This window comes from Triturus cristatus, chromosome 10, assembly GCF_964204655.1.
Source record: "Triturus cristatus chromosome 10, aTriCri1.1, whole genome shotgun sequence".
Lineage (NCBI taxonomy): Eukaryota > Metazoa > Chordata > Amphibia > Caudata > Salamandridae > Triturus > Triturus cristatus.
In genome coordinates this window covers 1,247,012,365-1,247,038,885 of record NC_140593.1, presented here as the reverse complement: position 1 = coordinate 1,247,038,885, position 26,521 = coordinate 1,247,012,365, and the positions used below count along the sequence as shown (strand labels likewise).

Sequence of the window (26,521 nt, the reverse complement as noted above, 5' to 3'; positions counted from 1 at the left end):
TTTATGGGTTTCGTTTCTGGATGTCGGCCACAGGAGGAGCTGGCGACACGCCCCACACTGTCCCCATCAGTCCCCAATGTTCTAGTCACAGTGCATGACTACTGTCTATGGAGCTTTCTCACCTCTCTAGTGTGCCACCGCCCGGGGGCAGTGTACACATTAATATAATGCACCCCTGCCCTCCACTGACAGGCAGGGGCAGCAGTGTCACGTGAGGCGAGAAGAGGTTTCATCTACAAAACGGCTATGAAGGGAGTCACTAGCTTGTCTGGCCATGAGCCCTGCTGTACTCACACCTGTGCACTGCTTATGCAGCCCCGGCCCCCCTTTAAAGCGCCTGAGTGACAGACATTGTATCCTCTCCTCCTCAAGGAACAGCCCTAAAACAGAGTCTACATGGATGGGTGGAGGGATACCCCGCTGCTGCACAAGTGCCATGGCGTTATACATTTTTTTCCAAGTGCTTTTTTTTTGTTAATAATCTTTGTACACAGTCTTTGCTTGTTCTCTTTTAGCAATATTTGTACAATCTGCAAAGGACACAAAAAAAATGACAAAAAAGAGAACGGGGTGGGAGAAGTCTTTCTCATGGGAGATGAAGCGATCGTATGTTTATTTCTGCTCCTTTATATATCCGCTCGTGGGCTCGATGCCTACTAGGGTCTGTTTGGGTTGGTATGTGAAGGTTGGGCCTGTGCCTTTTACACGGTGTGATCCTGGCCAATCCTGAGGGTTTCGTATAATGGATCATTTGGTTTCCTCTGGATGACCTACTTTAGATGTACTGATTACATTGGTCATGAAGACGCTCCTCATTAACATACAGTGGGAATTGAGCCCGAATCTTGTAGGGTTTCAACACTCCGTCATGGACCGTGCATGTCAATTGCTCAGTCTCATTTATCGGGCATGGCTCAGCCCATCAGACACTCAAACGGGGCGACTGTGGGAGTTTACAAAATGGAGCAATTGATACTTTGGGTGCCAACAGTACATATAGGAGCGGCCTCCCTCCGGGAGCGCTGGTGGGACACCGTTCGTGTTTGCGTCTCCTGGCCAGCAACATCATGAGTGGGTCTAGTGGAAGAATTCCATCCATTTATTTGGCGGGCGGGCCCCAACAGGATACACTGGGCCTTTTTCCCGCAATTCTTCCACCATCTATCCGAGGAACCCACCAAGGACTTCAGTTTGACTGGGGTACGCGACCACCTCACAATAACCTTGTTAAGAGTCTTTATATTAGGCGCAAATGGAAGATTGAGGCGCGTTCCAAAATCATATCCCATTCTTCCAATTACATGCCGTGGCCTATTTCGGTTTCCCACTTCAGCATATAATATTCTTTAGTCTGGGTGAGAGGCGACTGGGTTATATATAGTCGACTAAAGTCAGCGATGCCTTTACGTACCACTGAAGACATTTTCAACGGGTGTGAGATCGCTAGTGTCCTTTTCTTGGATTATCAGATTAGGCCAGCTTGAGAGCTGGATTACTCTGTCCCCCCATCATCTGTACTGCCCATCCAGCCAGAGTTTGAACATCTCCCTCAACTGCCCACTACACCTTGTCGCGCCGCCAGACACGGACGGTCTTCGTATACGGCGGACTCTTCAGCGTGAGGCATGAATCCTGCTGAACCCCATCAGTACCCGCAGCTCTTTAGAACTGCCAGCTGTGTTGATGCATCCTCATGCGGTAAACATCTGCTGGGGTGCATGTCAGAATGTGCGGAAACGGACCGTATATTTTACTTACCAATGCTTTTCTTCCTCTTCACTGTCCTCATGTACAGATGTTCCTTATGCGGCGACTGTTCTATGCTCTACACCTCGTTCTGCTCCTCATGTGTATTATGCCAGTTTTTCGACCTACTTGCTAACTCTGCCGCATTCTTGGTCTCCTCTTTAATCGGTGTCCTATATAAACCTAATGCTTCATCAAATACAGCAACTTACTTACCTTCTGTAGGAAGGTGGAATCTGACTAATTGTTGCTCCCAACTTTTTGACTGGTATTTGAGTGTTTTTTGACTAGTCTGGCTGGGATCCTGCTATCCAGGACCCCAACCTATCTGCTTTCTCCCTAAAACCAGGGCACAAGTCCTAAAAAAAGAAGTGGGGGGACGCTGTCACCGGAAGTGACGTCACAACAGGAATCTCATGAAAAGAAGTGGGGGGACGCTGTCACCGGAAGTGACGTCACAACAGGAATCTCATGAAAAGAAGTGGGGGGGGGACGCTGTCACCGGAAGTGACAGCACAACAGGAATCTCATGAGTATTCATATGCCTTTAGATGACGGGGCATTTCACAGCACTGCTACCCCTGGTCTGTTCCTCGATGTCCTTTGCAACCCCCCCTCCCCCCACTCCCCCGAGGGGGTGCCCCAGTTGCACAACGAAGTGCTCAAAAGTGCACAAGATACAGAAGGACACACATTCCAAGCGTTAACCGCCAACGCCTGCTCGCTCCGCCTCCCAATCACTCCAGCCTGCACACACCACCGGTGCCTCTTAAAGCCTCCAATTACAAATATTAGCATATCTTTGGTAATTTACGGGAAACTTCCCTCCCACCCGGGCTCTCTGCTCACACAATGCTGTCCAGCTTTTGGGCAGGGGGGACGGCGTCCACCCGGAAAAACCTGGTAAAATAAGTGGGGGGACGCCGTCCACCCGCGTGGTACCCCGACTCGAGCCCTGCCTAGAACTAATGTGAAGTACCCTAGGTACAAACTAATTGGATGCTGAGGATGCCCTGACAGTCCCTTGTAGATGGTACCCAGGGCATGGGTCCCTCAGTAGGCCTACCAGGGCTGCAGCACTTATTGTGCCACCCTGGGACAGCCATACAAAATGACACCACCAGACCACTACTGTAGTCTGGGTAAGGTGGTGCTAGCACCCCTTACAGGGATATAGGTACCCTATATCCCACCCCATTACAACACATATACTCTCATTGGTCACCCCTATGGCAGGCCTTGGTAATCCTACAAGGCAGGGTGCTGAGGTATGTGTGAGGGGGGACCCCTACATGAGTAGGACCTCCCTGGAACCTTCGTAAAATCATTGCTGGGTTGTTTGTAGTGTAGACATGCCATATACTCTTAACCGCATTACAAGTCTACTCTTAACCGCATTACAAGTCTATCGCGATAACTTGAAAATGGCTACACAGAACCATATCGTGTTTGTTGTCAAACATGTAGGAATCATACCCCCAGTCCAGCCATGGGCATGAGGGTACGATTCCCCCCTGCTAGAGGGGCGATATGGGAAAAGCGGTAGAATTTGGACACCAATTTAAAAGTGCACAAGTAACACAAAATGGCTACTGCCCGCCACCTACACGACCCTGGCTGGCTGTTGCTGGGGAAAACCCCAGCCTCGCCAGCTGGACAATAGGGCTCCTGTGGCAGGGAGGTGCTAGCATCTCCCCAGACAGGATAATGTGGATTGGAACAGGGTGGGTGCTCCAAATGTCCTTTCAGAGTTGCACGTAGGCAGCTGCAGAGCCCTCATTCTGCATACACCGCTTGGAACCGGTTCAGGGGCATCCTACCCCTCGCCCAGGCGGGAAACACACAAAGGGGAGAGGGTATAGCCACCCTTTCCCGCCTCACCTCTCATTGGTGGACACTACTCTGGACACTCCCCTAATCTTGGGGATAAAGGTGAATAACGTGTCCCCAGAGCCTCAGATTAATCTTGAACTTTACAGTCTTGACCTTCGACTTGCTGCTGCCCAGCTGACGGAAGAAATCTCCCTTGGGATAAAGGAGTTCTCCCTGCTTGGCAGGCACCTGAAACACTGCAAGGGACCCGGTTGGAACCTCGCTGCTCCTACGGACTTCAACGACTTCCAGCACCCTTGAGGTGGGTTTCCAGCGCATCCCAGAGGTCAGTGAGTGTGCTCAATGAGTTTGGGTACCGTGGACCGCGTGGGTGCCGAGATCCCCAATACCCCAGGACACCGGCCACCTCTTGCGTAGCACACAACCCTGACCAGTGGGGGGGGGGGGGGGGGGGGGGGGGGGGAGTTGTGCTTTGGCCCGTTTACGAGCCAACCACTCTACAGCAATTGTGCCAAAGACCAGCGCCCTAGCCCCCTCCGGTGGCCCGTGGGTGCCCTTTTACGCACTCCAAATTGCCGCCTCCCGCGGTCCCTGGTCTCTCGACTTGTGGGCCCCAGCGGAGGTCTATTTCAACAATCTAGAATTCCCCCGTTTGCTCCAGGCCTGCTCTACAGTCTCCCCAAAGGAGACCTCTCCCAGACCTCGTGGGTCTGTACTGTAGCAGATTTGTTCATCTTGCGTGGGTTGCAGTTGCCAAGGCTTAGTGGATCCAATCCAGACACTAACACCGCAGCGACCCTCATCCCACGTGGGACAGTCGCCCTCCAGAAGCTGGCCTTCCTTGAAGCCTCCCGGAGCCTGTGGCTGCAGATCCAAGCTACACCACTTTCCACCTGAAGCACCCGACATCGAAGGGCTCTTTGCTTTGAGCCTCCTGGTCACTTTGCCGTGACCCAGACTCTGTCCCCTCTGCTTTCAGGTTCTTCTCTACAATCTTCACATCTTTGATCTTCACGGCATCAGACGCTTTTGGCTAGCAGCACTTTTGAACATTTTCCTATAGAAAATCAGCCCGCGACCCGACATCGAAAACGACCTATGCACCCGGCTTCCCTGGGGCAGGTAACAGTGGTACCTCGGTACTCTCGTGGTAGTGGGCTCCTCAAAAGATTAAGTCTAAAGTTTTAACTTTGTACTCCTGCTAGAAGTGACTTTAATCTGTGTAATTTCAACCGCAACATTCTCCATAGGCTATAATAGAGATCCCGATAGCAGCTATTTCCACTGCACGCGCCTCCCGTGGGTCCCCTTCCTCAGAACCTGGGGTGGATTCTTAAGGGCCCAGCGATCCTAAATGCCCTAGGCATTGTCTGTAGAATTGTCGTGGTTCTTATACCACTTATTTGATATATGGTTTGGTCCCCCCCTGGGGCCCTGCGATTCCTGTGCTATTTATTGTGTTTATAAATGCTTGTTTGAATTGTAACTTTGCCACTAGCCTCATAAAGAGACTGATAGAATGAATATATATATAAATAAATACACACACAATATATATATATATATATATATATATTTTACACATACATACACACCTGTGTGGGCTACTCTTTCATTTGGTTATTCAAGAGGTTATTATGGTAAAACAATAAGCTTAACACTCCTTCAAGACTTAGCCTGAAGGCTGCTCTCCGCAGCTACCACTAGGATAGCTTTCTTTAAAGGTTGTCTTAAACCTATCAATAAGAGTCGAATTGGACTGGTGCAAGGTGTCCCTATAACTAGGAGACAGCATATGCCAGGCCAACTTCTCACACCTTCGGTAACACTTCCTGGTGGATTTAACCGCAGTGTCCTCATCTGAATAATCAACAAGTTGGTGCCCGGCCAGAGTCGGTGATTTTTTGCGCTGTAACTCTTTCCCCCCTGGAAGCGACTGCGATAAGCCACAAATGAGCGCCACCCCAAGTGCTTCAGCCAGCTTCATCAACCCTAGCCTTCTGTGCACCCACACGTGGAGAAGTTAACTTGTCGCAACATGCTGGATTCAATCTTGGGACCTTTTTAGATGTTAAAGGTCGGGAAGGTGAGAGGGCAGTGAGGTGTAGGGGTGGGCATCAAACTCTGCAGCGTTTTGGTCACTCCAAGCGAAGTTCGGGGGGAAAAAACCTCAGTCATTGACCGGCAGAGTGGAGTTTAGCAGCGCACGCACCCATCCTCGGCCGCAGTTAAATCAAAGGATTCAAAAGTGAGTAACTCATTGTTCCAGCAGACACTTTCAACTGCAGACCGCACCTGTAGAACAGATACGAAATCAGTAACCCCCCCCCCCCCCAAAGTTGAAAAGTTCTGGGGAGTGGACTCCAACCAAACGGTCATGCAGAACCAAGCAGGCTAAATGACCTTCCCACCAGACATGGAAGTCGATGCAGCAGTGTTCTGTGAACGTATGCCCCGGCGCATGCGCTGCAGGTGTACACAACAGGAAGCACTACGGACAGTGGCCCTGGCGGAGTGGGCCCGCACGTCTTCAGGAGGTTGTTTCTTGGCCACGGCAGATTGTGATGCAAACGTTTATCCACATTGAAAGAGCTTCAAAGAGCTGATCGGCCACAGGACGGTCTTGTGTGGTTGATGTAAACCAAGAGGAATGCCAAAACACCCTCTCACAGCTTTGAACAGAGGTAATGCCAAAACACCATCTTACAGCAACAGAGGTGATGCCAAAACACCCTCTTACAGCAATGAACAGAGGTGATGCCAAAACACCCTCTTACAGCAATGAACAGAGGTGATGCCAAAACACCCTCTTACAGCAAGGAACAGTGGTAATGCAAAAACACCCTCTTACAGCAAGGAACAGTGGTAATGCAAAAACACCCTCTTACAGCAATAAACAGTGGTAATGCAAAAACACCCTCTTACAGCAATAAACAGTGGTAATTCCAAAACAACCTCATACAGCAATGAACAGTGAACAGAGGCAATACCAAAACACCCTATTACAGTTCTGAACAGAAGATCAAAAACACCCTCCTAAACGTTGAACAGAGGTAATGCCAAAACACCCTCTTACAGCAACGAACAGAGGTAATGCCAAAACACCCTCTTACAGCAACGAACAGAGGTGATGCCAAAACACCCTCTTACAAATCTGAACAGAGGTAATGCCAAAACCTCTTGCAGCAATGAACAGAGTCAATGCAAAAACACTTTAACAGTTATAAACAGAGGTAATGCCAAAACAACCTCATACAGCAATGAACAGTGAACAGAGGCAATACCAAAACACCCCATTACAGTTCTGGATAAGAAGAACTATCAAAAACACCCTCCTAAACGTTGAACAGAGGTAATGCGAAAACACCCTCTTACAGCAATGAACAGTGGTAAGGCCAAAACACCCTCTTACAGCAATGAACAGTGGTAAGGCCAAAACACCCTCTTACAGCAATGAACAGTGGTAATGCCAAAACCTCTTACAACTCTTAGAGGTAATGCCAAACACCCCCTGACAGCCCCAAGCATGCGACTGTCTAAACACCCTCTCAATTCTCTGAGCAGAGATGCCGTTAAAATCACCCTCTCACCGGACATCAAAAACGTATCGTTTCTTACCTGTCGGTGTAGTTTTGCAGCTTGAAGAATTTTCTGGATTCACATGCTGTGCATTATTCCGCCATCTAGTGGTTGGGTCCGGAATTATTGTATTTCTCTTTTTTTGTTGCTTGGTGGGCGTCGCCATACCACCATTTGGTGTCCTCCTGTGACGTCGATGTGCTTCCTCCGGAAGCTCCCACCTTTGGTCGCCATCTTAGGATTCTTTTTTTTTCTTTTTTCTTTCTCTCCCTCCTTTTCCCATCTTCATTGGTGGAGGAGGGTGGGTTCGCTAGTGAATCCAGAAAATTCTTCAAGCTGCAAAACTACACCGACCGGTAAGCAACTATAGGTTTTGCAGCGTGAATCTCTTCTGGATTCACATGTTGTGCATAGATTTTGCAGCGGTTTGCAAGTCTTGTGGTGGTTGGGTGGAAGATGAGTGCTGGTTTGTGAATATATGTTGTAAGATCTTTTGCCCTAATTGTGCTTCTTTATTCATTTGAAAGTCCACACAGTAATGTTTTGCGAACATGTGCACTGAGGGCCATGTTGCGGCAACCCAAATGTCTTGAATTGGATTATTTGCTAGAAATGCGACTGCTGCTCCTTTCTTCCTTGTTGAGTGAGCCCGTGGTGCTCCTTGTATAGTCGGTCCTGCTTGCTTGTGGCATAATTGTATGGCTTGAACCATCCATCTTGCAATGGTGTTCTTGGTAACTGGTCGTTCTAGGACGCTGTTAGCAAAAGATACAAAGAATTGCTTTGTTTTCCTCTATTCCTTGGTCTATTCATTGTAATACAGGACTGCTCTTCTAGCGTCAAGAGTGTGCAATGCTTTCTCTGACTGTGTCCTTGGATTTTAAAATAAACTTGGTATCTGTACAGTTTGGTTTATGAGGAATTTTGATACCACCTTTGGCATAAAGTGTGGATCTGTTCTCAAAACAAACCTGTCATTATGTATTTGGAAATAGGGTTTCTGTAGGGTTAGTGCTTGCAATTCACTAACTCGACGTAAAGATGTAATTGCTACTAAAAACAGTTTTAGCGTGAGCATTTGTGGCGTTGCTGTGTGTAGTGGTTCGAATGGTGCTTTCATCAGCTGTGCAAGCACTATATTCAAGTTCCATGTGGGTGACCCCACCCTTTTTGGAGGTGCTATTCTTTTCTGCTCCTTCTAGGAACCTTTTGATTTCTGAACCCCGGACAGAAGGACTCTCGCTGCGCGAGCACTGCTGTGCAGTGCAACGCTAGGCGCGAGACAAAAAGAGAAAGAGAACAATTCCAGACCCAACCACTAGATGGTGGAATAATGCACAGCATGTGAATCCAGAAAAGATTCACGCTACAAAACACCCACTTACAGTTCTGCACTGGAACCAAAGCAAGTTTATCCAGACCTTTCCAGTTACAGGCCCAGGCTTAAAAGGGCACTGACAAGAGAGCTAGAACATCTGCTGGCTCTGCCAACATCTTCCCACAGCAGCTCTCTCAACTCCCACTCTAAGGCCCTCGCTTTCCTTTGCCCTCCTCTGCTTTTCCAGCCCTCCCAGGCTGCTCCTCTCAGTCCTTCCAAGCGGTTACCAAAGCCCCATCTGCTCTTCCCAGCTCTTCCAGGCTGCTCATCCAGGCCTTCCAAGCTGCTACCTAAGCCCCATCTGCTCTTCCCAGCCCTTCCTAGGCTGCTCTGCCCAGCCCTTCCAAGCTAAGCTGTTACGCAAGCCCTATCTGCTCTTCCCTGGCCTCCCGGCTGCTCCTCCAGGCCTCACCGTACCATCCATCCTACCATTATTAACCCTTCCATGCTGCCCTCCCCCCGACCCCCCAAGTTCTGGTTTCCATGATGCTGCCCTCACCTCCTCCAGCCCACACCTATTTTATCCACCTTTACACAATACCTTGAAATTGGGCTGGCTTTGCTTCCGGATGTCCTCTACGGTGATCTTTGACCTGGCATAGCCAACAATGTAGGTGTCTTCAGGCAGCAGGCCATCATTATACAGCCACCTAGAAGCAGAGATCAAAAGATTTCAAAAGCAGGAAATTATTTCTGTAGAGCTGTCTAATGGCGAGAGCAAAGGCTGGGCCCTCTTATGTCGATGCAGATAAACCCCAGGCTCTTTACACAGGTTGGAGACTGAAACCTGGACTGTCTCTTTACATAGCTAAGAGACCGAAACCGGTGCTGTCTCTTGGGGACAGGGGCAACCAAAGGAGAGCAAAACCTGTGCTGTCTCTTGGGGACAGGGGCAACCAAAGGAGAGCAAAACCTGTGCTGTCTCTTGGGGACAGGGGCAACCAAAGGAGAGCAAAACCTGTGCTGTCCCTTGGGGACAGGAGCAACCAACAGCTATGTGCATTGTGGGGGGGGGGGGGGGGGATATCGCTGCCTGGGCTATTTCATGGGGGAGAGATCTTTGCATGACTTGCTTCATGGGGGGAGGGGGGGGGGGGGTTCTCTGCCTGGCGTGGTTCACAGGGAAAACAGCAACCACAGGTCTCTTGTGACAGAAAGCCTAGGACTATCTATGGATCGAAAGGGAGTCCTGAGCTGTATCATGAGAAGTAAAGAGCTGGAAATGAATTGTGGGATACAAGCAGGGAAGAGGCCCACACTGCCCTAGGAGGAGAAATCCAGGAGGGCCTCATGGGCAAAGACAGAACGCTGGTCCAACATGGGGCAGACCGTGACGGGTAGTCTCAGAGTAGGGGCAGTGGCGGGCGGTCTCAGAGTAGGGGCAGTGGCGGGAGGTCTCAGAGTAGGGGCAGTGGCGGGCGGTCTCAGAACAGAGACAGTGATGGGTGGTCTCAGAACAGAGACAGTGATGGGTGGTCTCAGAACAGAGACAGTGATGGGTGGTCTCAGAACAGAGACAGTGATGGGTGGTCTCAGAACAGAGACAGTGATGGGTGGTCTCAGAACAGAGACAGTGATGGGTGGTCTCAGAACAGAGACAGTGATGGGTGGTCTCAGAACAGAGACAGTGATGGGTGGTCTCAGAACAGAGACAGTGATGGGTGGTCTCAGAACAGAGACAGTGATGGGTGGTCTCAGAACAGAGACAGTGATGGGTGGTCTCAGAACAGAGGTAGTAATGGGCAGTTTCAGAGTAGAGAGAGTGAGGGGTAGTCTCACAGGGCAGGAGCACTGTCTCACAAAGCAGAGAACACCCTGGGCAATCTCGCAGGCTTAAACAAGCACTTAACTTTTCATGGGGGCGGGTCACGCTGGCCTGCATTGATGAGCGCCCCTGGAAAGAATACAGGTGGGTAGGGAAAGTGGCTGGCAGCCCCTGATGGACGGGTTAAGAGGTAGATGGACAGGGAAAGGGGAGCCTGCTGCCAGGTGCTTTAGGGGTAACTGGACCGGGAGAGAGGTGCCAGCCCTTGCTCAATAGGTTACGGGTAACTGCTAGGGAGGGTAGATCCTGCTACCAGAAGGGCTCGGTGGATAGAGAAAAATGGCATCCCCGAATGGATGTGTTAGGGGGTGCCCGGGTATAGAGAGTGGTGCCTCCAGATGGACGGTTCAGGGGTAACCAGGTACGCATAGCAACGCCTCCTGATGGATGGGTTTGGGATAGGCTGATCGGACACGATAGTCCGCTGGTGGATGGGTTAGGGAGGGGGGAGGGTAGCACCCCTTGTTGGATGGGTTAGGAGAAGGCTGATAGAAGGGAGCCTGCTGCCAGGGGTGTTTGGGGAAGAGTGGCGCCCCCTGCTGGATGGGTTAGGGGTAAGTGAGCAGGGAGAGTGAAGTCCACTTGCTGGATGGGTTGGGGGTAATCCGACGGGGGGTGATGCCCTTGCTGAACGGGTTAGTGGTTAAGTGGGCACAGACAGGCCTCCCCCGAGGGCCGGTGAATAAGAGTGGCGCCCCCTGTAGACTCACCAGAGGGTCGGGTAGATTTTCTTCTTGGCCAAGTCTCCCTGCCAGACAACAAGAAAAGCAGGTTTCAGGGTCAAATCACAAGTCGAAAGATGCTCACATACATGTAACATGTTATGTTTATTTGATATTGCACACAAATCACCCCTAACATGGAAACCAAAGGACCCACGGCCACAGACGCCCTTAAACCTCCCCAAGGCACCCTTACACATCTATAGGATTACAAGGATCTCGCAACACCATGCCTTCGGAGCGGACACAGGTGGTCTCCTTTCAAGGAAGTCTCTAGATCCTTCCAAGCCTTTCAGATCTCACCAACACTGAGTTACTGTGGAAACACTACACGCGCCCCCCTCAGATCCCTGCTCAGGAGACCTTGGCCAAGCTTTTCAAAGCAGCTACCAAGACGGACTTGGGTGCAGGTGGCACAAGCACTGACTACCACCTGAGGTGACGGAAGTGCCACGAGAGGCCAGGCAGGGCCCAGGTGCCACAAGCACCGAGTACCACCTGAGGTCAAGGATGTGCCACGAGAGCCCAGGCAGGGTCCTAGCACGCAGGACACGTGGAGATCCACTCCACAACCAATCCTGGATGAACTGTGGCCCTAGGACACCAGGGCAGAGGACATGAGCCACCAAGCACAGGGGCCAGAGTGAGACCTGTGCCAGGGGTCCTGGGGCACTCCGTGGTTACTGTGGCCCTCCAATGGACTGCCAGGCCACACGTATGGTCTGATCTTTGGGGATGAACGTCCTCTAGGTGCTTGGCTCTCACGTCACATTTTCAATATGCACTTGATGTAAATACCACTCCAAGAGGATGCCGGTTGAGGACTGATCTACGGGGAACTAGTCAAACACCTCCACAAAAACCCTCTTGGAGAGAGACCGAGGCTCTGGCAAGAGGGGCTTCGTGGAGTTCTTCTCCTGCCAGCCAGGTTTGGCACAGGGTGCGGCGCTCTGTGTGCACAAGGAAGCATCATGTTCGCAAAAAGGCCTTTCAGCGCTGTTTGTCTGGAATTATCACAACAAAGGCAGCTCGACGCACAGAAGGGAAAGTCACTGCGGGTGAAAGAAGAGCAAAGATTACTGCAAGCGAGTGACTCAGCAGAAAGGAGGGGTCTGTGCACTGGAGGCCGGAGTGTGAGTGAGTGAGAGAGAGTATAGGGCGGTCTGGGAAAAAGAGGCAAAGAAAGCCATGAGGTGAGAGAAGAGAAAAGTCAGAAGAGGAAGAAAGTCAGAGAGAGAGGACAGTCATGGGGAGGGAGGAGTCCGCGAGGACAGAGTCATGGGGAGGGAGGAGTGGACAGAGTCATGGGGAGGGAGGAGTCCGCGAAGACAAAGTCATGGGGAGGGAGGAGTCCGCGAAGACAAAGTCATGGGGAGGGAGGAGTCCGCGAAGACAAAGTCATGGGGAGGGAGGAGTCCGCGAAGACAAAGTCATGGGGAGGGAGGAGTCCGCGAAGACAAAGTCATGGGGAGGGAGGAGTCCGCGAAGACAAAGTCATGGGGAGGGAGGAGTCCGCGAAGACAAAGTCATGGGGAGGGAGGAGTCCGCGAAGACAAAGTCATGGGGAGGGAGGAGTCCGCGAAGACAAAGTCATGGGGAGGGAGGAGTCCGCGAAGACAAAGTCATGGGGAGGGAGGAGTCCGAAGACAAAGTCATGGGGAGGGAGGTCAGCAGAGGACAGAGTCATGGGGGGGTGGAAGTGCAGAGGGAATGTCAGGAGAGATGAGAACAAATGTTACTTACCTGTAAACTGTGGTTCTCCAGTATTGGTGTCTTTCATAGATTCACATGCTTGAATATTCCCCGTCGTCGAAGTGGGAGTCCCACGGTATATATAAAAAGCAATAAGTATCATGTATATATACATACCCAAATAAACTTATATATATATATATAGTTCAAATAACATATCAAGTTAAAATACCATAGGATAGCATTGAGACATAGGAAAGCATTGAGAAAAAGAATCACTTTGCTAACATATCACTGTCTTTTTATAGTCCAAACTCCAGCCAATCAGGCGCTAGCACCCTCTAGAACCTTCTCCTCAGAGGCTCAGACCCTCAGATTTTCGAGCACGAGAGTGACCATAGAGCCGAAAGAGGAGAAGAGAGCCTCTGAGGGGAGGAGGGTGGGTCGCATGTGAATCTATGAAAGACACAAATATTGGAGAACCACAGTTTACAGGTAAGTAACATTTGTTCTTCTCCAGTATTTGGGGTGTCTTTCATAGATTCACATGCTTGAATAGAATAGTAAGCAGTAAACAGTATTCGGCTGACCAAGCCGTATTGATATTGCATGTAATACAATGACAATGTATTTAAAACGCAATTAATAATACCCCAGGAGGAGGGAAGTAGCAGAGGCTCACCTTATTTAAACAGACTTCGTAGAACTGCCTGTCCCACAGCCGTGTCTGCTTCATTAATGGATTCCAGACAGTAGTGCTTCGTAAACGTGTCTGCTGGACCACGTAGCTGCCCGGCATATCTGATGGATGGGCACACCAGCGAACAGGGCAGTGGAAGATGACATAGCCCTCGTTGAATGGGCTCTCACTCCCGAAGACAGAGGCTTACCAGCCTTTTGATGGCAAAAAGAGATTGCTGATGAAACCCAACGGGCAATCGTAGGTTTGGTGACCGATTGTCCTTTGCAAGCACGCCCGTAGGCCACAAACAACTGGTCAGATTTGCGAAAGGATTGAGTTCTGCTAATGTAGAATTTAAGACATCTCTTAAAGTCCAGAGAGTGTAAGCTTTGCTCCGCCGGGGTTTGTGGAAGCGGGAAAAAAGTCTTTAAAAGCACCGGTTCGTTAAGATGGAAATCGGATGGTACTTTAGGTATAAAAACCGGATTAGTGCGGAGGATGACACAGTCCGATCTGAATTGAAGGAACGGAGGCTTTATTGTAAAGGCGTGAATGTCACTGACCCTGCGGGAAGAGGTCAGAGCAAGGAGGAGGTCCACTTTCCAAGTTAAAAATTTGACATCCGCTGAGTGGATAGGTTCGAAGGGCGCCTTCATGAGCTGAGCCAGCACGATGTTCAGGCGCCACGTGGGTGGAGGACGCCGAATGGGCGGGAACATTCGGAAGAGACCCTTGAAAAATTGCTGTATGACTCTGGATGAATAGAGAGGACGAGCCGTCTTGTCGGAAGCGAGATATTGCCGCTAGAAAGACCTTTAAGGTAGAGTGCGATAATCCAGACTGCGCTAGTTGTAGGAAGAACGGCAGAATGTGTTCTGGGGGAGCGTGCACAGGATGAATGTGGGCGGAAGCACACCAAAGACAAAATCGCTTCCATTTGAGCTTATACGTTTTCACTGTGGATGGAGCTCTTGCCTTAGCTAACACCTCCCTGCAGGCTGGAGGGATGTTCAAATGAGCAAATTCAAGGTGCTCAGGTTCCAAGCCGACAAGCTGAGAAAGCTGGGATTCGGATGGCATATCCGACCATCGTTCATTGTCAGCAGATCCGGCTTCAGGTGAAGAAGGATGGGCTCGCGTTGGGATAGGAGAAGCAACTCCGAAAACCATGCTTGCCGAGGCCAGCGTGGAGCTATTAGAAGTACATGGCACGGTTGTCTCATCTTCCGCAGCACTCGCGGAATCAACGGAATCGGCGGAAAAGCGTACGCAAATATCCCGTACCAATTGATCGAAAGGGCATTTCCGCACGACCCTTGGTGGGGAAACCAGCTTGCGTAGGACTGGCATTTTGCATTCTGCGGGGTTGCGAAGAGGTCGATTGTCGGGTGACCCCAAAGGTTGAAGACAAATTCCAGCGTCGGTTGATGTAACTCCCACTCGTGGGTTGATGCTGACCGACTGAGTGCATCCGCCAGAGTATTGGAAATGCCGGGCAGATGAATTGCTTGTAACGTCATCTGATGGAGTATGGCCCAACTCCAAATCTTCTGCGCCAGACGGGAGAGCAGTGGAGATCTTGTCCCGCCCTGTTTGTTCAGGTAGTGCATGCACGTGGTGTTGTCCGTCTGAATGAGGACTGACTTCCCTTGGAACTGCAGGCGGAAGGATTTAAACGCCAAGAAAATGGCCATCAATTCCAGTCTGTTGATGTGTCAGCAACGCTGAGCCGCTGACCATTGGCCCTTGACGGATAGATCTTGAAAATGTGCGCCCCAACCCTCCATGGATGCGTCCGTGGTAAGGACGAGTTCTGGGGTTGTTGACAGAAAAGATGTTCCTGCTGCGATGTTGGCAGGACGGGTCCACCAATGCAGCGCTTGAGCCATGCGGGGTGACACCACGATCTGATCGTTGAAGGAACCGGAAACCTGGCGCCACTGCTTGTCTAACTCCTCTTGGATGATGCGACTCTTTAGTCTGCAGAGAGGGATCAAAGCGATGCATGAGGACGCCATTCCCAGAAAGGATTTCAATATGCGGACTGAAACTGACTGCTTTGCTGCGATGGAGCTCGCAAGCTGTTGAATCCGTTCTTGACGCTCTGCTGAAGCGAAAGCCATGGCTGTGCTCGGATTGATACAAGCGCCGAGAAAGGTCTTGCACGTAGTCGGCGTGAGTTGAGATTTTTGTACATTGACCGACAACCCCAGGGACTGGAACAGATCGAGACAGCGCTGGGTATCGAGGGCCGCCTGGTGGGAGGATTGAGCTTTGATGAGGCAATCGTCCAGGTAGGGGTATATCTGAATACCCTCTTGTCGTAAGTGAGCCACCACCGGGGCCAGGAATTTTGTAAAGACCCGCGGGGCTGAGCAGAGTCCGAAGGGTAGGACCGTGAATTGGTAATCCTTGTGGCCCACTCGAAATCGTAGGTATTTCCTGTGGCGTGGTAGAATGGGCACATGGAAATATGCGTCCTGCAGATCGATCGTTGTCATGTAATCCTCCTGAGAAAAGAATTGGAGGATGTCCTTCAATGTGAGCATCCGAAAGGACTGAGTCTTGAGAAATTTGTTGAGCAATCTGAGATCGAGGATGGGACGCCATTCCCCTGATTTCTTTAGTATGAGGAAAAAACGGGAATAGAATCCCAACCCTCTTTGATATTTCGGAACCACTTCGATGGCACCCTTGTTTAACATTATTTGGATCTGTTTGAAAAGTTCTTTGAGATGGGCGGGTGGTGGCCCGGATGGAGGTGTGCGTGGAGGAACCTTCACAAACTCTAGGGCGTGGCCCCTTGAAATAATATCCAGAACCCAGCGGTCCGAAGTGATTGAGGACCAGGTTGAAAAGAACTGGGAGATTTTTCCTCCAACAAGAACTAGAGGATAACTGGGAAAAGGAAGTTTTTTCCGTACACAGTCACTGCTTCTTGGTTGAATTCCCTCTGTAATTCGACTTTCCTCTATATGACTTGCTAGTTTGCTGTCTGTAGGACTGCTGCGGTTGTGAAAAGTACCGTTGTTGCCCTTGGTTGTACGAGCGGTATTGAGACGAGGAGCCACGAAAGGATGATGATGAGGAGGAGGTGCCGCGGCCGCGCGCACCTCGAAAGGGCTGCTTCCTAAACTGTAGAGTGCCGAGGGAACGAGCCGTATCCGTGTCCTTTTTTATGGTTTGCAAGGCATCTTCCACATGCTGGCCGAATAATGACTCCCCGTCATATGGCATGTCCAAAATCTTAGCTTGGACCTCTTGCCGAAAAGAGGTTGATCGAAGCCAGCCCTGTCTTCTTAGGACGGCTGCTCCCGCCAATTGGCGGAAACCGGTGGATGCGATGTCAGAGCAGTCAATGATCTCGGATGACGCCCTCTCACCCTCTTGCAGGATCTTCTGAGCTTCCGCTCTAGAATCCTCCGGTATAAGCTTGACCAATGCAGCCATGTCCGACCACATCTGTCTATCATAACGGGCGAGGATTGCCAAAGAATTCGCAGCCCGGACCTTTGTTGACGCCATGGTTGAAAACTTCTTGCCTATGGCATCCAGGCGACGGCCGTCGCGATCCGGAGGCGCCGACATTGGAGATTATGGATTCTTGGAGCGGCGCTGTGCCGCTTGTGTGATCACTGAGTCCGGCTTAGGTTGAGACACCAAGCAGGCTGGGGAAGAATCCGGAGCTTTATATTTTTTCTCCAGGCGTGGGAGCACCGCCGGAATAGAATTAGGTGTCTTCATTAACTTTATGCCTTCATTTCATATGAAGTCTATGATTGGCACAGCTCGTACTTGTTTCTGAGGCTGGGACTTGAAGTCGTACAAGAAACAGTCCTCTTCCCTAACCACCATGGGAAGGTGAAAGCGTTGCGCTGCTCTCTCCATCAGCTGATGGAACCCTGTTATGTCGACAGGTGGCGAGTTGACTGGTGACCTTGGCGGTGATGCGGGCGAATTGATTTGGTAATCATCCCAGTCCGCCATAGAGTCGTCCTCTGGGAGCTCACCCTCTTCCGTATCCGGATTGTCCATATTATCATCCTCTGCATTGGAAGGCAGTGCAGGTGTGGAGGGCGTGGGTATCGTTGGCAATATAGGATGAGGTGGAACCTCAGATGGCGCTTCACGTGGAGAATTTTGAGAGGATGCTGGAAAGCGACGATTATAATCTTCCAACATATATTGGAGGTTGGAAATAAGCCGCACAGGAAGCTGCACCATAGGAACCGGAGCAGAGGAATTTTGCTCTTCTTCCTGTTCATAGTATTCATCCTCCTCAGACTCTTGGCACTTTATATGTAGCTCAGAAGGACTATGAGCATCCCGAAAAAGAGACTGATCGCCCTCATCCGAATCGTCCTCATCCCCTGAGGGAAATAGTTGACGAGGTGGCCGTGGTCCAGGTGGTAACATAACTGGGTCTAGCATGGCCTTACGACGTAGCATTAAGGAGCTGTCCACAGACCCCGGTGCTGGCGTTGACATTGGCACCAAAGGCATGGTCGCAAAATTTGACCCCACCGTCGTCGAGGCGACCGTCGACGAAGTAATCGTCGACGGAGCTGTCGTCGACGAGGAGGCTGCCGTCGACGGGGTGGCTGCCGTCGACGGGGCTGTCGTCGACGGGGCTGTCGTCGACGAGGATGTCGTCGACGAGGATGTCGTCTTCTTTCTATCCATCGTCGACGGAGTTGTAGACGTCGACGGAAGCGCCAGCTTCCCAGTCGTCGACGAAGACGTGAGTGGTATCGTCGACGAGATAGTTCTAAGGGACACATACTACTGTCGACGGAGAAGACGTCGACGAAGTCAGTGTCGTCGACGAAGGATATCTGCTCGATACCGTCGTCACCGAGGCTGATGAAGTAGCCGATCTCGTCGACGGAGGGGCCGTCGACGGTTTTGACAGTTTCTGACTGGAAACATGTACTGACGGAGTCAAAGACGCCTGAGAGCTACGTCTCGGGGGCGCAGACGTGGTAACAGAGACTTTGCCTGTAGACACTTCCTCAAGGTGAAGTCTCTTCTTTTTCAGAAAAGGAGATGGCAAGTCCTGGACACTTCCACGCTTTGAGGAGACTCCTGTTTTGACAGAGGCTACACTTTCCACCACAGAAAGTGGGTTGTCTGTATCCTTTAGTTTTTGAAGCCATATTAAAAGGCGACCTTCTCTATCTTTCAAAGTTTTGTGAGAGAAAGTTCTGCAGATCTTACAGTTAGCCACCTTATGATCAGGATACAGACAATAAATACATTTCTCATGGGGATCCTCAGAGAAAAGTCTTGACTTTCCGCAAGATGAACAAGGACGGAAAAGAGATTTCTTACTTGCAGACATGAGACAAAAAAACCTCAAACCAGATGAAGAACTGAGCAGAGCTCAGGGAGACTCCCTTCACACGACGTGCGGTAGAAAATCTGAGGGTCTGAGCCTCTGAGGAGAAGGTTCTAGAGGGTGCTAGCGCCTGATTGGCTGGAGTTTGGACTATAAAAAGACAGTGATATGTTAGCAAAGTGATTCTTTTTCTCAATGCTTTCCTATGTCTCAATGCTATCCTATGGTATTTTAACTGGATATGTTATTTGAACTATATATATATATATAAGTTTATTTGGGTATGTATATACTCTTATGTGGTTATGTATGTGTATATGTATATATACACATGATACTTATTGCTTTTTATATATACCGTGGGACTCCCCACTTCGACGACGGGGAATATTCAAGCATGTGAATCTATGAAAGACACCCCAAATACTGGAGAAACAAGGTGTCAGAGGAGTGAGGCAAGGGAGAGACAAGAAGTGGAGGAATTAGAACAAGACCCAAGCTTGGGGGCGAGGTAAGACAGTACAGGACCCCTGTAAGGGGCTCCTCTGACACTCTGCTCCTGCATTCATCATCAGACCCTCCGGCTAAGGAGGTTTGTGTCATGAGACCCATCAGGAGGTTCTCTAGAGTCTTTTTGTATTTTGCACCCCAGCAAAGGGGCCACTACTGCCGGAGATGGTGGTCCATACCAACCACGTGTACCTCCTTTCAGCATGGATCACTATTATCCCGCAAGGTTACTGCAGAAGTGGCCACCACCTTGTGTACCTCCTTTCATCATGGATGACGATTATCCCATAACAAGGTTATGACCGCAGTGGTGGCTGATCCCAGGGTCGAGGTTCCATAACCTTGGTGCGGGTCTACTGACACTCCCTCGCAAAGGCTGGGCCCCTTGTAGGACAGGGATCCATTTTCTACTATTCCCCAGAGTGTGAACGTACTTAGCGTGTTGTGTACATAAGAGGTAAAGTACACAACACGCAATCAACACAACTGTGTTAAGTCAAACTGTGATAGTCCACCAGGCTGACAATAGAGGATATCAAATACGAGTATGAATGACTGAGTGAATAAAATACTTACGCCCAAACCTACACGACAGAGGCATCTTGGAGCTATAAGTGCTAAAGGAAAAGAAGGAGCAAAATAACAGCAATGTGTCAGACTACCCGGAAGTGATCTTAACAGGTGGGTCACAATTGTTTTCCTATTTCAACAAAAAGATAGGTTTTAATTTCTGGCAAAAGACTATGTAATCCCGATTGGTTGGAGGTCACGTGGGAGATGACTCCAAGCCTTGGAAGCTTGAACTGAAAAAGACTTTACTCCTGGTATTTCTTGAAGTGGGGAACAACTGTTCAGACTCCAAGGGAGATCCCAAAACCCACCGAGGACCACCTCATAAATCTCAGGCCCAATCTCCACCTCATAAATCTCAGGCCCAGGCTCCACCTCATAAATCTCAGGCCCAGGCTCCACCTCAAATCTCAGGCCCAGGCACCCCCTCATGTCCCTCAGACCTCATACTTGTCACCACACCTTCTTTGGACACAGAGGTGGCAGAGACTAGCACAGACGGACGGCCCACACTCACCGAAGCGCCCACCACGATGAAGATATGGGTGTAGGCCTGGTGGAAGACATCATCGTGGAGTAGCTCCTCCCGCAGGATGCCGCACACCTCCTGCCGGCTCAGGTTCACCTGCTCGCTGCTGTGGCTCATGGCGGTGCCTGTGGGAGCAAAGAGTGAAATGGTTAGCATTCACCCTAGGAGAGTGGGCACAATACTTCGGTAGGGGTGAGGCTAGGGGCACCCTGCCAGGAGTCCGGCTTGAAACTGCACACTGGGCAATGTACATAGTTGGGCAAGCCAACAAATTGACACGGAGAGCCGAGCCAAGAGCCCGTAGCATGTAAATCACAAAAAACATGATAAACTTTCTTCATAATTCAGACACAAGTAATTCTTTACCATGCAGAAGTCTTAACCTTTTGACTTCTGTGGGGCCCCATTGACTCATTAAATGCTTCCGGGGACCCCCAATGAATCACTGGAATCTGGGGACCCCGCTGAGTCATTATTGGAAGCAGGGGACCCCCCCCTGAGTCATTATTGGAAGCAGGGGACCCCCCCCTGAGTCATTATTGGAAGCAGGGGACCCCCCCCTGAGTCATTATTGGAAGCAGGGGACCCCCCCACCGAGTCATTATTGGAAGCAGGGGACCCCCCACATAGTGGGGGGTCCCTAGCTTCTAATATTGAGTCATTGGAAGCTGGGGACCCCCCCACAGTCATTAGCAGAAGCACCGGACCCCCACCGAGTCGTTACTGGAAGCTCGGGACCCACCCCCACCACAGTCATTATTGAAAGTAAGGGACCTCTGGCCTATGTAATGTGTATGTTTTGAATCTGAAATATAAATCTCAGAAAAATACAAAAACAAGTCTACACCAAGAAAATGCTCCAATATTAATTTGCTTTACCAAATTCACCATTAAATAGAGCATGTGTTAAATGTCGCTTCTTTGTTTGCATGTATGTTAATCTTTTTAATGTATTAATTTTAGGTTACTGCGTCAAAAAATGGGGGGGTAGAGGGGGGGGGGGGGGGGACGGACCAGGAGCTAATTAATGGTCCAGTACCTATGCTCCGAAATATCAATGAGGTAATCACTATGGAGGTACTGTTCCGTGGTGGATGTGGTCAAAGATCGACCGGTGTCCACCCAAAGGTTGAGAGAAAAGAGAAGTGAGGTCTAGGGTAGGGTACTGAGGGTGGTGGGGGGGAGGGGGGGGGGGGAAGAGAGAGACATCAGGTGTCTCTTGTTGCCTTCACACACCCCGAGGGATGTCATGCTTCATCATCGGGCGTATGCTCGTCGGTGCAATGCCATACGGGTCCCCCGAAGGGTCTCTTTAGCGGAGATCTTTGAGAACTGCCGATGGGTGCATGCGGGTATGTGGAGGGGAAGTACCAGGATCAGTGCTAAGGGTTGTTTGTGCAAAGTGAGATAAAAATACCTAAGGGTTACCAAAGACTAGGGGTGTTTTAATAAAGAGGTACCCTTGGTACAGTAAAAAACCCGTAGGTTAATAGTTACCTATCAAGACGTAATGTGTCAGGTAGCTTACAAAGTGGTCGACATGTTTCACGCCTTATGTGGTCAGAGCGATCCTTGGAGTTTCATCAGGACCGGGGAAGGTGAGTGATATGAAAAAGGTGCACAGACTAAGTGTAGTGAGTGGGGTATAAATCACCCTCTCACTGGGCAAAGGAGGAGGTAGTATCTTACATAAGTAGTGTGAGGTTGGGGAGTAGGTTATGCCCCCTTTGCATTAGACCTAAGAAGGGAGTTGGGATTACTCCATAAGCTATGCAGCGTAGGAGGCCCACACCATCTAGGGGGGTTACTCAGGTGACGGCACTGGAAACCTGCCCGATCCAGACGCCAGCTCGAAGGACACCTTCGAGCTGGCGTCTGGATCGGGCAGTCTGTGCAGTCTTTGGTAACCCTTAGGTATTTTTATCTCACTTTGCACACACAACCCTTAGCACTGATCCTGGTACTTCCCCCTCCACATACCCGCATGCACCCATCGGCAGTTCTCGAAAAGATCTCCGCTAAAGAGACCCTTCGGGGGACCTGTAGGGCATTGCACCGCCGGCCCGACGAGGAGCATACGCCCGATGATGAAGCATGACATCCCTCGGGGTGTGTGAGGGCAACAAGAGACACCTTATGTCTCCCCCCCCCCCCCCCAGTACCCTACCCTAGACCTCACTTCTCTTTTCTCTCTTAACCTTTGGGTGGACACCGGTCGATCTTTGACCACATCCACCACGGAACAGTACCTCCATAGTGATTACCTTAATTTTAGGTTAAACATTTGCAGACCCCCAGGGGTCCTGGGACTACAGCAGGGGGGCAGGCTCTGGCCAAAAGAGGCCTTCTGCTGAGAGCAGCGCTTGGTTTTCGGGGGCGGGGGCACATGGGCGGCATAAGCGCTCTGTAAGGGGGCATCACTAACATCTTTTGTCATTTGTATCCTGGCTGGGAGAAGGTGTGGCTAGGGAAGGGACTCAAACATGCTTTAATCCCCCACCCCCATCTCTGATGTCACTGTGGATGCGTTTACGCGTTGGGGAGGCCTGTGTGACCAGAGCAGTGCGCTCGGCAATCATGGACCGACTGCAGCGATTCATAAGCCCGGGAACACTTCAGCGTTTCTAGTTCAATAGAACATTGGGGAGAGTTTTGAGGGGCGGGCCCCAATGATTTTTTTCCACGGGGGGGCGCATTGGAAAGTCTGAAGACCGCTGGACCACAGGTTAGGGACCACAGGTTAAGCACCCCTGTCCAGCCGTCCTAAAAGCAGCAGCAGGGAGGGCTCGGCACGAGTCGTGGACTCACGGGTTTCACAAGCCTCTCGTGTAGCAACGAGGGACGGGAAGGATGAGGAAATAAAATATGTGCACAGGGTCAAACTGTTGCGCAGGGAAGCCGCGCTTCCTGGTTTCACATTGTGCAACTCAGGCGCTAGATGGGTCTCTGCCTTTTCTAGGCGCTGCGGTTAGTGAGGGGCAGGCGGAAGCCACAGGAAAGCTCGGCTCTTTCTGGGCTCGGGCCTTCAGCGGCTCGCCCACCTCACGAGGCACCAGAGGGGCTTCTAGGCGCACACGGGGGCAGTGGGGGCGCACAGTCGGGTGACAGAAGTCACCCCAGGGTGCAGGGGGGTCATGGGAGCAGAGGGCGCAGGGAAGCATAGACCGCTGTGATGAAGCAAAGATGTGCACAGAGGACAGAGAGCGCTAGGGAAAGGAGGGTGAGAGCTCTAGGGAAAGGAGGGTGAGGGCGCAAAGACAGCCCATGGAGGGCACATGAGAGTGCCAGTGAATAACACGGGGCACACGAGAGGGACATTGAGACACGGGGAGAGTGCATGAGAGTGCCAATAATGAACACGAGGCGCATGAGTGCCAGTGAGGCACAAGGGAGCATAGGAGCGTGCCAAAGAGGCACGGGGGGCACATGGGAGTGTCAGTGTCCACCTAGGAGACCCAGGGAGTGCACAGCGTGCGAGTGAGGCATAGGGGAGCAGACAAGACCGCCAGGGAGGCACAGGGAGTACACAAGAGTGCAAGTGAGGCACGGGGCAGCACAAGAGACTGCCCGTGAGGCACAGGGGAGCTCATGAGCGTGTCAGTGAGGTACAGGGGCGGCTCAGGGAGTGCACAAGACCGCCAGGGAGGCACAGGGGAGCACGGGAGAGTGCATGTCTGTCCACCCAGGAGACCCAGGGAGAGCACAGCGTGCGAGTGAGGCATAGGGGAGCACGGGAGAGTGCAGCCAGTGAGGCTCGGGAGTACACAAGAGTGCAAGTGAGGCACGGGGCAGCACAAGAGACTGCCCGTGAGGCACAGGGGAGCTCATGAGCGTGTCAGTGACAGGGGCGGCTCAGGGAGTGCACAAGTCTGCGAGTGAGGCACAGGGGAGCGCATGAGTGTCAGTGTGCAGGGGGTCCGCGCCAGGGAGGCTCAGGGAACCTCAGGGCCGAGAGGAGAGACATGCCCACCTGGGAGACAGAGTACCCTCGCACAGTCCGATGCCGGGGTCGATCTGGAGCGGCTGCTTCAGGTGCCAACAGGTTTCCGGCTCCAGAGCTGGTGCAGACGCGCCTCGGAGGCAGCCGGTGGCTTTATACCGAGCCAGCAGCGAGGGTTGAGTCACAGACCAGAGGGAGGGGTGGAGGGAGGGAGGGGCCTTTCTGCTCAGTCACCCAGACTCAGCAGCAGGGATGGGAGGCGACTACCTTGGTTTCAGCTTGCGCCGAGCATCGCTGAGTGACGGTTGTGCATCCCAGCGCCTCTACAGCACGCTGTGTGACCTCAGGTAAGGGCCTGGCATCCCAGCGCCTCTACAGCACACCAGTGTGACCTCAGGTGAGGGTTGTGCATCCCATCACACCTGTGTGACCTCAGGTGAGGGTTGTGCATCCCAGCGCCTCTACAGCACACCTGTGTGACCTAACATGAGGGTTGTGCATCCCAGCGCCTCTACAGCACGCTGTGTGACCTCAGGTAAGGGCCTGGCATCCCAGCGCCTCTACAGCACACCCGTGTGACCTCAGGTGAGGGTTGTGCATCCCAGCACAGCTGTATGACCTCAGGTGAGGGTTGTGCATCTCAGCGCCTCTACAGCACTCCTGTGTGACCTAAAGTGAGGGCCTGGCATCCCAGACCCTGTACAGCACCGCAGTGTGACCTCATGTGAAGATCTGCCATCCCAGCGCCTCTACAGCACGCTGTGTGACCTAATGGAGGGCCTGGCATGCCAGCGCTTCTACAGCACACCCGTGTGACCCAAGATGAGGGTTGTGCATCCCAGCGCCTCTACAGCACACCCGTGTGACCCAAGATGAGGGTTGTGCATCCCAGCGCCTCTACAGCACACCCGTGTGACCCAAGATGAGGGTTGTGCATCCCAGCGCCTCTACAGCACACCAGTGTGACCTCAGGTGAGGGTTGTGCATCCCAGCACAGCTGTATGACCTCAGGTGAGGGTTGTGCATCCCAGCGCCTCTACAGCACACCTATGCGACCTCAAGTGAGGGCCTTGCATCCCTGCGCCTCTACAGCACGCCGTGTGACCTCAGGCGAGGGTATGTCATTCCAGCGCTTCTACAGTACTGCAGTACTCCCATCTCCGTACTGTAGGGGATTCAGCTTGAGACCACAGTGCCGCAATGTCTCGTTTTGCCACCGCCAACGCTGTGCCCAATAAGCGCTTATCAGCCCAGGATCCATCAAGGCCGAACACCCCCAAGAGCAGACGCCACGGTTCATGGGGTACCTCCCACCCAAGGGCCTGCGTGAGCTCCAGCTCTACCCCCGTCCAAAATGGCGCTAGGGCGAGGCATTGCAACACCATGTGGTACAAATCAGCTGGAGCCCGTTGGCAGCGAGTGCAGGATGGAGAGGGACGCAGGCAGGCAGGCATTGTACAGGCACGCGGGGTAGAGGTATGCTGCATGGAGATAGTAGAGTTGGACGAGCTGCAGCTTGGAGGAGGTCGTCAGCGTTTTGGGTGCAATAAGGGCATCCCTCCAATCCGCGTCCTCCAGGGGACCCAGCCACCCCTCCCAGCGAGCGCGAAGTGGATCTAGGGCCACGGGGCTGTTCACGAAGGAGCGGGAGATCCACGAAACCCCTTCCCCCCCCCACCCCCCACCCAGGTTCCCCATGGGGCTGAATTCGGGGAAAGGACGTGGACCTGAAGGGCGTGCCTCAATTGTAGATACTTATAGAATTGGGAGGAGTGGAGGGAGTAACGGTGTTGTAGGTCTGCAAAGGATCTGACATGGTCCCCCACCCAAACGTCTCCCAACAGCGAAATCCCTATGAGGTCCCACCTGCAAAAGTCCTGGAGAGAGGAAACCTCCGCCAGCCATGTCTCACTCCACAGGGGTGTGTGCTTGGTAAGTTTCCGATCCCACTTTACATATCTTAGCGCCGCACGCCAGGCCATAAGCACTGCCCTGGTGACAGTGGGAAGAGCCTGCGGCACCAGGCTCCCGTACAGGTAGGCTTGGAGCTGTGAAAAATCTAGCGATCTAAGTTCCACTCTGTATGCTGGGTCGGACCAGCCTCACGCGAACCAATCGTGGATCACGATAAGCCGTGTGGCCAGGTAGTAAAGGTGAAGATTAGTCACCCCCATTCC

The 26,521-nt window shown here is 51.7% G+C and overlaps 1 protein-coding gene across 5 annotated transcripts in view; it reads right to left on the bottom strand.

The window, feature by feature from the left end:
- Positions 1-26,521, bottom strand: part of G6PD (glucose-6-phosphate dehydrogenase) — a 136,145-nt gene that overhangs the window by 86,191 nt on the left and 23,433 nt on the right. For 4 of the 5 annotated variants that reach the window (XM_085629907.1, XM_085629909.1, XM_085629910.1 and 1 more), the window contains exons 2-4: positions 20,393-20,529; positions 11,072-11,109; positions 9,078-9,186 (exon numbers count right to left, since the gene is read on the bottom strand). In XM_085629907.1, the coding sequence (XP_085486033.1) occupies positions 9,078-9,186; positions 11,072-11,109; positions 20,393-20,529 (284 nt within the window). Of the gene's footprint in view, positions 1-9,077; positions 9,187-11,071; positions 11,110-20,392; positions 20,530-24,374; positions 24,540-26,521 lie in introns of those variants that run through there. The other variant, XM_085629908.1, reaches the window with a different exon arrangement.